This window comes from Hoplias malabaricus, chromosome 14 (assembly GCF_029633855.1).
Source record: "Hoplias malabaricus isolate fHopMal1 chromosome 14, fHopMal1.hap1, whole genome shotgun sequence".
NCBI lineage: Eukaryota > Metazoa > Chordata > Actinopteri > Characiformes > Erythrinidae > Hoplias > Hoplias malabaricus.
This window is the reverse complement of record NC_089813.1, coordinates 41,171,925-41,185,088: the sequence shown is the minus strand read 5'-3', so window position 1 is coordinate 41,185,088 and position 13,164 is coordinate 41,171,925. Positions and strand designations below refer to the sequence as shown.

Below are 13,164 nucleotides of genomic sequence, written 5' to 3'. Positions count from 1 at the left end.
TCTCTCTCCATCTCTCATTAAGAGAAACGTTTGTTTTTATACATTGAGACGCCATTATAGCGACTCCCATTTATTTTGTGAAGGCCTGGTAGGTTCTAACCCCTTACCATTAATGTAACCCCTACTTCAAAGCAACACTGGGCAGTATTTTTACCTTAAAATGACAGCTTCAAATTCATTGTGGTGCTTCTGTGTTGAAACTACAGTCCACTAGTGATGGGAATTTCGGCTCTTTTTGGGGAGCCGGCTCTTTTGGCTCGGCTCTTCATAAAGAGCCGGCTCTTTCGGCTCCTAAATGGCTCTTTGTTTTACCACTTATTTCCACTGGTACAGAACAATGTTACCTGACTATATGGACAATATTATTGTTCAATATTTAAAATAATAAATAGTGTTTTAATGGCCAATTGTTTTTATGGCTGTCTTGTAATAACTCACTGACTGCACTCACACATTCAATTGTATAAATAACTGGATTTTTATTTAAACACCTTAATAAAAAATCACTTGTAAACTCTGAAATACAGCCAATGGATCCCAAAAGGTAGGTATTACAAAATAGCTTATTAAATTAAATAATCATCATTTTCTGGGAAATAAAATAAACAAATACTCTGCAAAGTGCAAAACAGCAGCATTCAACGAAAAAAAGTTGAATTAGAAAAAAAATGGCTCGGTCTTAGACGGGAACCGGCTCTCGTCGTTCACTTAAAATAGCCGGCTCTTTGAACCGGTTCGTTCGCGACCGACACATCACTAAAACCCACCTTACACTTGGCGACCCTAGGGCCAGCTCACAAGCAGAAATACCTAATCTTATTACACTTAACCTAACCCTAAACCATACTGTTAGCTTTAGCCTTGCTGCTAGGCTACATGAATATAAAGCCCACAACAGCTGGCTGTGGAGCAGTGGAACTGTGTCCTCTGGAGAGATGGCGCTCCAGCCATAATTCTGGGATGATCTGGAGTGAACCTAGTATTAGTTGTTCAACATCAGAATCTCATTTAACCAATGATTTTGTGACTGAATGCTATACACTAAAAAATGCTGGGTTGTTTTTTCTACCCAACTGCTGGGTTGAGTGAGTTGGGTAGTTGTGTTGGGTTATTTATTTATCTCTGAATATATATATAAACCCGTGTTTGGGTTAAATGTGACCCAGATGCTGGATTACTGTGTGTTCAACCCAGCATCGGGTCGGTCCGTGATTCCCGCCCTTTTTCTCATTTTGACTGTGAGCACCGGAGGACAACAGAAAAGCGGCTGTGTCACACATTTAAGGCGAGTGCTTCTGAGTAACTCATAAATTATTGTTTATTGAGGTATGTTCGACTAAAAACACTACTTTCGGCGCTGTAACGTAGTCGAACCATTAGCTAAATTACATTTAAGTGCTAGCAAGTGTTAGCTCGCTAACAAAACAGTTTTTAACTGAAATAATTAGGGCGAGGAGAGTAAGCAAAAACATTTACAGAGCTAAAAATACATATAACATTGTTTCTCTGGAAAGTCATGTATGTTTAAAGTGTTTAAAGCACTTTGTTCGAGTATGTTGTCGAAGAATCAGCCGTTACCTCAGGGCCGACAGACAGCGGGTGCGTTCCAATTCACTCTATGTTCCCTCCGAAGTGCACTGTTTCAGAGCAGAAATGTTGGGGTTTACACGCAAACAGTGCCGTTTATATCAATAATGTGCGGTATGAGCATGTGTTTGAGTCCCAAACCGAAATATAACAGGCTACAAAGTTTGAGCGAGTAATGTGTGTTTCCAAACCGTAGGGGACTAGTGTAAGGAGAAGTGAGCGGTTTGATATTCAGCCGCTGTGCGCACGAGCGAGAGAAACGGAGCCCAAACCAGTTTTTGTAACAAAGAAGACAAACTATTATATTAATAAATAATTACAATTTATATAATGTTATTTGTATCTTTTTATTATAAATAGCTGATACATTTTGGGGCGGCACGGTGTCGCAGTCACACAGCTCCAGGGGTCTGGAGGTTGTGGGTTCGATTCCCGCTCCGGGTGACTGTCTGTGTGTTTCCAAATGTGTTGGTGTGTTCTCCCCGTGTCCGCGTGGGTTTCCTCCCACAGTCCAAAAAAACACACGTTGGTAAGTGGATTGGTGACTCAACAGTGTCCGTAGGTGTTAATGTGTGTGTTGCCCTGTGAAGGACTGGCGCCCCCTCCAGGGTGTATTCCCGCCTTGCGCCCAATGATTCCAGGTAGGCTCTGGACCCACCGCAACCCTAAATTGGATAAGGGTTACAGAGAATGAATGAATGATACATTTTGAGAGTAGAGTTCACAGCTTGAAAAATGTTGTACATATATATATATTTTTTAAAATCATCCCCTAATTATCATATGCTCTTTAGGTTATCACTCGACTGAAGACACTGCAGCAGCTTCACACACCCTGTGCTTATCCATCAGCTGGTGGAAAAAGATTGAACTGCTTTTTCTGGTGTAAACTGGTGAGTAAAATAATAAACTAACTCTAACGTTAGCCATACCAGCTTCTCATTTCAGAAGTTAAGTCTTTATAGAGATTAACTGCACAGTAGCCACAACACAACTGCCATTAGTGGTATTTTCTCTGATCCTTTTTTTTTCTCTCTCTTGAAGCAGTGTCTGAGTCCATGAGGAAACAGAAGAAGCTCTTCATCTTGGTACAGGAGCGTGGCACAGTGAACTGAAGGCATTTTCATGCTGTGAATCAGCCTGCTTTGGAAAAGCCAACTCTTCTTAAAGCTTACTAAATGTAATTCCTCCAAATTATTGTTTTAAAAACTGAACATTACGTGCATTACATGAACAAGAGTAGTACATTTATATTTTACATATATATAACCCAACTTGGGATGTTGTAACCCAACTTGGAGTTGCTTTTACTCAGTAGTTGGGTAAAGGCCCAACAACCGAGTTCCCTGGGTCAAACCCCTTAACCCAACACACTTGGGTTAAAACAACTAATGCTGGGTTTGTCCCTATTGGACCCAGTGTTGGGTTGCCAAATTGACCCAACTTCGGTTATTTAAATCCAACCATTTTTTAGAGTGTATCTAGGCCTTGCAGCAGTGTTCCAGCTTCTAGCATAAACCCCTCCCAGAAGGTTTTGTTATTCAAAAAGAAATGCAACACTTGAGCTCCATTAACTAATGTACTCTGTCTCTTTCGCCTGGGAGTTTCTCTTGCTCTAAGTCACCTGACTCGGATCCTCGGGGAGTTGTGAATCCCTCTGTGAGCTGAGTCAGGTGTTTTACAGCCAGAGAAACACTACAGAGCGCAGTACCTCAGGTCTCAGGGATAGAGGAAGCTGTTTAAATATGAAGTATGATAATCACTGAACATACAGATGTGTGCAGAGAAGAAAAAGTCCTCTGCAAATTTATTGTGCAAAATGTGTATTTATTTCACTTAGACATTGGGGGAAAATACAAAAAAATATATATTTTCACACTGCACATTTGTTGTTTTAACATTTTTAAAAAAATATTTTAAATTCAGAAATAAACTGTCGTAGCCTTTTTATCCAGGCTATGTCCATAATGCTGTCTAGAAGGAAATCTACACCTTTGCATGATTTTCGTTTTCTCCTGGTGTAACTCTGCTGATAGAGGAGTCCCGGTGCGTGCATGTTCATGCTGCACAGAATTAAATACATCAGAGCTTAATGAGCTCTCTGCGAATTCCTTGTTTCCTATCATTGTAGAAATATTGCACAAATCTTTCTATGCTGTTGGAGGTGCTGTGTTTGTCTCTAAGTGAGAGTTGGAGATAATTCAGAGCAGATACCTGTTGTGTTTAATCTGAGGGACTACACACTGTCGTCATGTTCATTATGTCCAGTTTATCTTATGAATTACAGATATTTTTCTTACAGCAGAAATGATCCTGAATCCATTGGGAGAGAAATTATACAGCAATCAGCCACAATATTACAATGACGTCCTTGTTTCTACGTTCACTGTCCATGTCCCTAGACGCACTGTTCCAACAGTTACAGACTGTGAGCACTGATGAAGCTCTAGAGGAAGACTGGAGGACCATTGAAGAACATATTGAAGGAGTCAACAACGTATGCAGAGCTTACAGATGGACTACACTCTATAATTGTAGGAGTACAAAGTGCTCTTGTGTGGTCAGTGGCGCTGAGAGAATGAACAGCGAGTGTAGAAACGGCTCCTAGCGCTGCAATATTCTAATGTAAATCAGCGCCCTCTGGTGGTGCAGCCTGCATCAGCCACCACAGCAAAAGCTACTTCATTCTACATTTTGATTCTGCGCCTTTTGCCTTAACCTCTTGAAATATCGCATTCCTTTAATTAATTATATTTTTTATTTCCTGAACTGTCACATTCCCGAAAGGTGCAGCCACATTAAGACACGTTAGTAGGTGGATTGGCGACTCGAAAGTGTCCGTAGGTGTGAGTGTGTGAGTGAATGTGTGTGTGTCTGTGTTGCCCTGTGAAGGACTGGCGTCCCCTCCAGGGTGTATTACCCGCCTTGCGCCCAATGATTCCAGGTAGGCTCTGGACCCCCTGCGACCCTAAATTGGATAAGCGGTTACAGATAATGGATGGATGGATGTTTTTCTTGTGAAATTCCCAATAAGTTTGATGTGTCACATGACCCTCTTCCCATTGAAAAAACAAAAGTTGGATCCAAAATGGGCGACTTCAAAATGGCCACCATGGTCACCACCCATCTTGAAAAGTTTCCCCCCTCCCATATACTAATGTGCCCCAAACAGGAAGTTAATATCATCAAACATTCCCATTTTATTAAGGTGTATCCATATCAACGGCCCACCCTGTAGATTAGATTCAGAGAATAAAGTCAGAATTCTGAGAATAATGTTGGAATAATTAATTCATTCATTATCTGTAACCCTTATCCAGTTCAGGGTCGCGGTGGGTCCAGAGCCTACCTGGAATCGCTGGGCACAAGGCGGGAATACACCCTGGAGGAGGCACCAGTCCTTCTTCTGAATAATTCTGAGATTAAAGTCAGAATAATTCTGATAATAAAGTGTAAAGAATATTTAGGGCAACACAGTTTTGGGTTATTATTTATTATAATTTGTAGACAGACAGACTCCCAGTGAGTTGTAAAAGAAGCAGTGAACATAAATGTATTTATTAAACTCTTCCACACGACATGTCGACTAAACCCCGTCAGTGCAGGCCCTGACTGTGACACACACAGCTTTAGTCTACTGCACGAGTCCATGAGCCGTACCGTGATGGAGCCTCAGGGGCGCACTGGAGTTCCACACGCTCTGGATCCGTCATTTTCATCATCATTAATTGTATCCTGTGAAACTACATGCCCTCTCCTGAATAAACGGGTTCTTGCACTGATTCAGGGTTTAAATCCTAATCACAGTCTGATCCTGACGTGGAAGAGAACTGAGTGTTTATTCCTGAAATCTGCTCCAAAGTATCACTTCAGCAACACACTTCATTCCTCAATTGCACTGTGGTTGGGTCTGTCCCATTATACGTGCAGCAAATAATTCACACATTATTCTCAGAATTATTCCGACATTATTCTCAGACTTCTGACTTTACTCTCAGAATCTTATTTTTTTCAATGCCGTGTCTGTAAAATTCCACCGTACACTAGCTAACCTTAGCTTATTGATATTTTAGCAAGTAATTCTAAGATACTGCTGCCTTTGAGGGCGCCACAGTGGTGCAGCATGTAGGTGTCGCAGTCACACAGCTCCAGGGGCCTGGAGGTTGTGGGTTCGATTCCCACTCCGGGTGACTGTCTGTGAGGAGTGTGGTGTGTTCTCCCTGTGTCTGCGTGGGTTTCCTCCGAGTGACTGTCTGTGAGGAGTGTGGTGTGTTCTCCCTGTGTGTGCGTGGGTTTCCTCCGGGTGACTGTCTGTGAGAAGTGTGGTGTGTTCTCTCTGTGTCTGCGTGGGTTTCCTCCGGGTGACTGTCTGTGAGGAGTGTGGTGTGTTCTCCCTGTGCCTGCGTGGGTTTCCTCCGAGTGACTGTCTGTGAGGAGTGTGGTGTGTTCTCCCTGTGTCTGCGTTGGTTTCCTCCGAGTGACTGTCTGTGAGGAGTGTGGTGTGTTCTCTCTGTGTCTGCGTGGGTTTCCTCCGGGTGACTGACTGTGAGGAGTATGGTGTGTTCTCCCTGTGTCTGCGTGGGTTTCCTCCGGGTGACGGTCTGTGAGGAGTGTGATGTGTTCTCCCTGTGTCTGCGTGGGTTTCCTCCGGGTGACTGTCTGTGAGGAGTGTGGTGTGTTCTCCCTGTGTCTGCGTGGGTTTCCTCCGGGTGACTGTCTGTGAGGAGTGTGGTGTGTTCTCCCTGTGTCTGCGTGGGTTTCCTCCCACAGTCCAAAAACACATGTTGGTAGGTGGATTGGTGACTCAAAAGTGTCTGAGTGTGTGTGTGTGTGTGTTGCCCTGTGAAGGACTGGCGCCCCCTCCAGGGTGTATTCCCGTCTTGCGCCCAATGATTCCAGGTAGGCTCTGGACCCACCATGACCCTGAACTGGATAAGTGCTACAGATAATGAATGAATGAATGAATGAATGCTGCCTTTGAAACCTGTCTCAAACGTGATTATAGATCACAGTTTTCTTCACGTTAGAACACTGCATCTGAGGCTCTGACTCATGAGACAGAACAGAGAGCAGTTCATTGAAGTCGCTAACTTCTGTTTCAAACACAGTGATCAACTCTAACTGACTCACTGAATCACAGAGTGACTAACTGATTCACTTACTGTGTTCTCCTCCAAGCGCGCTGATCTCCAATGATGTTGTGCCAGTGTCAGTTTGACAAAAGGTGGTGGAGCATGTGTTTTCCTCACCCCGCCCCACACCCCCCGCCCCCAGCTCAGGAAATCTAAGGTTGGAACTGACAGTGATTAAAACTGTGGAGGAAAATTGAGTGAAAAATGCCCAATCTGTCCAGATTTGTTTCTGTTGGTAAATTGGAAGTAATCTCCACACAGTTACGACACAATATCAGTAATGAATGCAAAGCCTGTGTTGAAAAGATTTTCCCCACAGCAATAGATTGATTTTCTTTTTCTTCCCAAAGCTAACAGCGGCAGCTGAATGTGTCCAGCAACTAAACCGAGCTGAAAAGAACCCGCAGCAATTAGGCGTCAAGAGGCTAATGAGTCCACTTCACCTCTACACTGCTCTGGCTGAGCATTTCAGACTCTAACGTGCCCTTTTAATTGCTGTTATTAAATAAATCACGTCCTTTCTTCCCCAGGGTGAGGGGACAGTTTGACTGGCGTGCGTAATGGATACGTTTGTGGAGAAAGGCTTTGTGTTAAAGCTCCACCGAAGCCTTGAGCACATTTCAAGTGGAAAAATGCTGCATGGATAAGCAGTGTTACTCCTGCAGGCCTTAATGACACAGATTGTTCTCTGTAAATGTGCTTCGCAGAGGTTGTCATGCCATTCGTGGAAGAGCGCTCAGATTTAAAGCAGCTCCCAGGCTGAGGAGTGTGGAAGGAGATGAGAATGCTCCACACTGACCACAGCACCATGGACCTTCTCAGCAAACACAGAGACAACAAGGTATGACTTATACGTTACATTTAAGAACGAAATGACTCAGTTTAATGTGGAAAAGGTCTCATTTAAAGAGGGGACGGGGGTATTTTAACTGAATATTTAAGAGTCAGCTTTGGTCACAGTGGTGTTGATAGGAACCGGACGTCTGAAGCGTTTAAGGCATGACCACATTTTCTACATGGAATGATTGTGCGTATGAATACTGTCTCACGAATGAAAGTGTAAATCAGTTCGTTCGGTCCTCGCTGTAATCACTCCTCCTGATCAGGGGCTCGGTGGCAGAAATGATTCATGATTAAACACCATTATTTTGAATATGATCTATGTCTCAGAGTCCATCCGAGTGTGCGTCTGTCCAGTCTGAGCTCTCCACATCTGCCTCCTCGAGTCTCCGAGACACAGCAGTGTGTGTGAGATGCTGCAACAAAATCACAGAGAAACACCTGCTCATGGTGAGTAAGAGAGAGAGACTTTGCCCTGAGGGTTAACGCAGGTATGATTTTGTAAAGCAATCCTAGGCTTGAGAAATATAACATGCAGATAAAACTATGTCAATGCTATTATTATTATTTATATCAATAGTGTCAGTAGTAATAATATAATGCAAGTATATGAGGGTAAATGCCACATAACATTAAGGACTGCAGGTCATTTAATGCAGTAAACAACCTATTAAATAGTTTGCAGTTCCACGTAGGAAGAAAAATATATTTTTTAGAATTATTATTTTGTAATAGGTAAATATTATTGTTGTTCATATAACAGTTAATATTTGCAGTATTAGTTATAGTGTTGGGGCTGTGGTATTATTTAGTGCTATAACTACTATTACTAACACTACTGCTACTGATGCTACTACTATAACCATCCCTACTCTGTTTTTATGTGAATGTATCTGATATATTTTTACTGTGTGTGTATAGGTAAGTGGTGAGTGCTGGCATGTGCGCTGTCTGTGCTGCAGTGTGTGTCACACCGAGCTCAGCGAGCAGGGCAGCTGCTTCATCAGAGACACACGGGTTTACTGCAAACCACATTACTACAGGTACTGATTATTACTGTTATTAATTATTAGTAGTAGAGCGGCACGGTGGTGCAGCAGGTAGTGTCTCTGTCACAGCTCCAGGGTCCTGAAGTTTGTGGGTTCGAGTCCTGCTCCGGGTGACTGTCTGTGAGGAGTGTGGTGTGTTCTCTCTGTGTCTGTGTGGGTTTCCTCTGGGTGACTGTCTGTGAGGAGTGTGGTGTGTTCTCCCTGTGTCTGCGTGGGTTTCCTCCGGGTGACTGTCTGTGAGGAGTGTGGTGTGTTCTCCCTGTATCTGCATGGGTATCCTCCAGGTGACTGTCTGTGAGGAGTGTGGTGTGTTCTCCCTGTGTCTGTGTGGGTTTCCTCCGGGTGACTGTCTGTGAGGAGTGTGGTGTGTTCTCCCTGTATCTGCATGGGTATCCTCCAGGTGACTGTCTGTGAGGAGTGTGGTGTGTTTTCTCTGTGTCTGTGTGGGTTTCCTCCGGGTGACTGTCTGTGAGGAGTGTGGTGTGTTCTCCCTGTATCTGCATGGGTTTCCTCCAGGTGACTGTCTGTGAGGAGTGTGGTGTGTTCTCCCTGTGTCTGCGTGGGTTTCCTCCGGGTGACTGTCTGTGAGGAGTGTGGTGTGTTCTCCCTGTATCTGCATGGGTTTCCTCCAGGTGACTGTCTGTGAGGAGTGTGGTGTGTTCTCCCTGTGTCTGCGTGGGTTTCCTCCGGGTGACTGTCTGTGAGGAGTGTGGTGTGTTCTCCCTGTATCTGCATGGGTTTCCTCCAGGTGACTGTCTGTGAGGAGTGTGGTGTGTTCTCTCTGTGTCTGCGTGGGTTTCCTCCGGGTGACTGTGAGGAGTGTGGTGTGTTCTCCCTGTGTCTGCGTGGGTTTCTTCCGGGTGCTCCGGTTTCCTCCCAAGCTCCAAAAACACACTTTGGTAGGTGGATTGGAGACGCAGAAATGTCCGTAGGTGTGAGTGTGTGAGTCGCCCTGTGAAGGACTGGTGCCCCCTCCAGGGTGGTGTGTGTGTGTGCATGTGTCTCAGCTGTGTTAAGCTGGTGAATGAATAGAGTTTTAAAGTTAAAGTGTTTGCTTGATTTCTGCAGCAGGTCGAGGTGTGCGTGCTGTGGTCAGTCGGTCCGGGCCGGTGACTGGGTGCGGAGAGTAAAGGGCAGTGTTTATCACCTGGCCTGCTTTTCCTGTTCCTGGTGTAAAAGGCAGCTGAGCACTGGGGAACAGTTCGCCGTGCTGCAGGACACTCTGCTGCTCTGCAGGATGCACTACGACCGCACACTGCAGCAAGGTCAGGACAACGTTCACTGCACGACACCATCAACACAATCAGTCCGTCATTTTACCACTGACCCAACACTACACCACACATTAGAGAGCGGTCCAAATATACATCCCCCATCCATCTATCATCCAGACATACTATACACACATATATCCTCCATCTGTCCATCCATAAGTCAATCCATCTATCCATCATCCAGCCCTCTATCCGCATCCATATTTTCATCCATCGTTCCTCCCTACGTCTGTCTATCTATCTATTTATCTATTTATCTATCTATCTATCTATCTATCTATCTATCTATCTATTTGTCTATCTTTGTATCTATCTATCTATTTATCTGTCTATCTATCTATCTATCTATCTATCTATCTATCTATCTCTCTCTCTCTCTCTGTCTCTCTGTCTTGTCTCTTGTTTTAGGAGACAGTGTGAATGTAGGTGACTGTGGAGTTAAACGCTCTAAAAGAGGGCGCACCTGTTTCACAGCGGAGCAGCTGCAGGTATCAGACACTGCTTTCACTCCAGGGTTTAAGGGGCTTCTGGGAAACTTTTAGACCTGACTCTTACCTGTACACTGTAGGTGATGCAGTCCCAGTTCGTAAAGGACAGCAGCCCGGACGCCCAGGTCCTGCAAACACTCTCAGAACAAACCGGACTGAGCCGAAGGGTGATCCAGGTCAGACTCTCAGATTTCAGCTCGTATACAGCAGCACAGAGCAACGGTCATGTTCAGCAGGTTTCAGTTTCTAATGTACTCTATTAATCTGCCATTACAGCGACACCTTGTGATGTGGAGGCATCACGGATTCTTTAATAAAACATTTTACATTTTAATTATGGACACTTCCTTCAGAGGGACCCTCTCTATGGAGCTTAAACGTTTTTTTTCTCAGAGACTACAATTGAATTTGTGACTTGCACATTATATAAAATTATACATTTATTATTTATATAACACTGTAAATAACATGGGCGACACGGTGGAGCAGCAGGTAGTGTCTCTGTCACAGCTCCAGGGTCCTGGAGGTTGTGGGTTTGAGTCCCTCTCCGGGTGACTGTCTGTGAGGAGTGTGGTGTGTTCTCTCTGTGTCTGTGTGGGTTTCCTCCGGGTGACTGTCTGTGAGGAGTGTGGTGTGTTCTCCCTGTGTCTGTGTGGGTTTCCTCTGGGTGACTGTCTGTGAGGAGTGTGGTGTGTTCTCTCTGTGTCTGCGTGGGTTTCCTCCGGGTGCTCCGGTATCCTCCCACGCTACAAAAACGCACGTTGGTAGGTGGATTGGCGACTCAAAAGTGTCACTAGGTGTGAGTGTGTGTCACACTGTGAAGGACTGACGCCCCCTGCAGTGCCCAGTGATTCTGGGTAGGCTCCTGACCCATACACTTTGCACTGGCCTCAGACTGGGTTTAGTCATTGACTTGTCTGTAATACACACGTGTGTGGCCTTGAGGTTAGAGAAATGAGTTTGGAGCCGGAAGGTCACCAGCAAGGAACAATTCATTCATGGCTGAAGTGCCCTTGAACAAGACCCCCAAACTGCTCTGATTGTGTGTGTGTTCACTGCCCCTAGTGTGTGTAAAGAATTGCTCACTAGTGTGTGTTTGTGTGTTCACTGCCATGGAGGGGTCAAATGAAGAGAATAATTTCCCCAAGGGGATTAATAAAGGTGTTTCTTCTTCTGTTTATGTTGTTCCTGACCCTGTAAAACACAGCAGACTGTGGTTTGTTCGTTCTCATTTGCTTTGATTTGCGGCTCAGGTCTGGTTCCAGAACTGCAGAGCGAGGCAAAAGAAGCACAGGGGTCTGAGAAGAATTACAGAACCACGCCACCTGAACCCAGCTCTGGAGCAGAACCTATGGCCAACACAGACTTCCACACACACTCCCCTGCTGTCCACACTACAGAGATACACTGACCAGCACAGACCCGTCTTCATTTCAGCAGCCAGAGGTGTGTAGCATGGATATATTCTGACTTTCACTCAAGAATATTCCAGCAATCCACACTGAAAACATCAATGGGTGCATTTTGTCCAAATCTTTGTAGACGCCTCTTATAATTAGTGAGTGTTGCTACTCTAAAGTGCCCCTGTTGTTGACTTTTTCACACAGTTTGCTGCACATGAACCTAAGGTCACCAGGCCCAATGCCAACAGTCTGCCAGAGGGGTGTAAAAGCCATGAGTTTGTCTTTAGTTTGAATGGATCTTATCAAAATGCCATCAGATCGTAATGAATATGTTCCAACCTTTGATCTAAAACCTTCCCAGAAGCTGTTACTGCAGCGAAATCCCTATTAATAGTGTTCAAATCAGAAGAAACTTTCAATAAGCAGGTGCCCGTAAACTTTTGGCCATACTGTGTGATGCTTCATTATTGGTGATTGCCTTGTCTCTGCAGGACGCCCCTCTGAGCTGCTGCAGCCTGCTCTGCCCCGACACGCAATGGTTCTCCCCTTCTATAAAACACTTTCAGCATCCACATGAATGAAAAGAACAGCAACTCTGGCCTGGATTTTCACGATTCAGATATGCACTCTTTAACAAACACATCATACTTCTGAGGGAATCCGATATAACGGGGAGTCAACCTGTAAGATTACCAAGCTGGAGTTAAATAACTGGGACTCCTAACAACCGCGCACGAGCCAGTGTCGCACCAAAACTGTCTCCATCAGATAAACACGACTTCCATCACCGAGGGACAGAAATCAAGCTCCACTCTGGCTTCAGACCTGAGCACATCACCAGCTGCTTAAGACCTGCCCTCCACTGTAAGAAGAACAACTCAGTAGTGTTTGTCTGAAAGGATGTGGGAGAGAAGAAATCCAGTGAGAAAAGGAAATAGACACAAAAGAAGAAAACTTCTAGATCCCAAAAAGAAGCTGCTGCCACTGGGATCACTCACAGAAAACGCGACCAGGTCCTGGGACTGATCTTTGGTGTCGAGGACTTGGCATTACATTTGATCGCTGAAGATTCTGTGTATTGTACTTTTGTAATATTTGTCTGTCAGATTGTTGTAAGAATGTTCAAACTTTAATAAACCTCTCTCAACACGATTTATTTAAGTCAAAACATGTCAGACCAAGAATTCAGAATGGGAATTAAGTCCATGAGAAGCAATGACTTTTACTAGCAGCTGATCAAATAAAAAAATAACAAAGCTGAGACAGGTGTCACAGCCGACAACAACGACAGCCTTCATTTTTACAAAACGGATTAACAGAACTAAACTGTAACAGGTCTGCGTTCTTGAATATGTGTGAACTGTAATTTCTCAGCGGAGAGAAATAATGAG

General features: G+C 44.5%; 1 protein-coding gene across 2 annotated transcripts; it reads left to right on the top strand.

The window, feature by feature from the left end:
- The first annotated feature begins 1,995 nt into the window (after positions 1-1,995).
- On the top strand, positions 1,996-13,164 carry LOC136666165 (LIM/homeobox protein Lhx8). 2 transcript variants are annotated; one of them, XM_066644217.1, is made up of 10 exons: positions 1,996-2,480; positions 2,635-2,767; positions 7,427-7,560; positions 7,890-8,009; positions 8,481-8,602; positions 9,677-9,873; positions 10,291-10,370; positions 10,451-10,546; positions 11,624-11,816; positions 12,265-13,164. In XM_066644217.1, the coding sequence occupies exons 3-10, from the start codon at positions 7,498-7,500 to the stop codon at positions 12,348-12,350; spliced, it is 957 nt and encodes a 318-aa protein (XP_066500314.1). In that variant the 5' UTR covers positions 1,996-2,480; positions 2,635-2,767; positions 7,427-7,497; the 3' UTR covers positions 12,351-13,164. The 2 variants fall into 2 exon arrangements, with proteins under 2 accessions (XP_066500314.1, XP_066500313.1); XM_066644216.1 differs by having other exon boundaries at positions 2,632-2,767.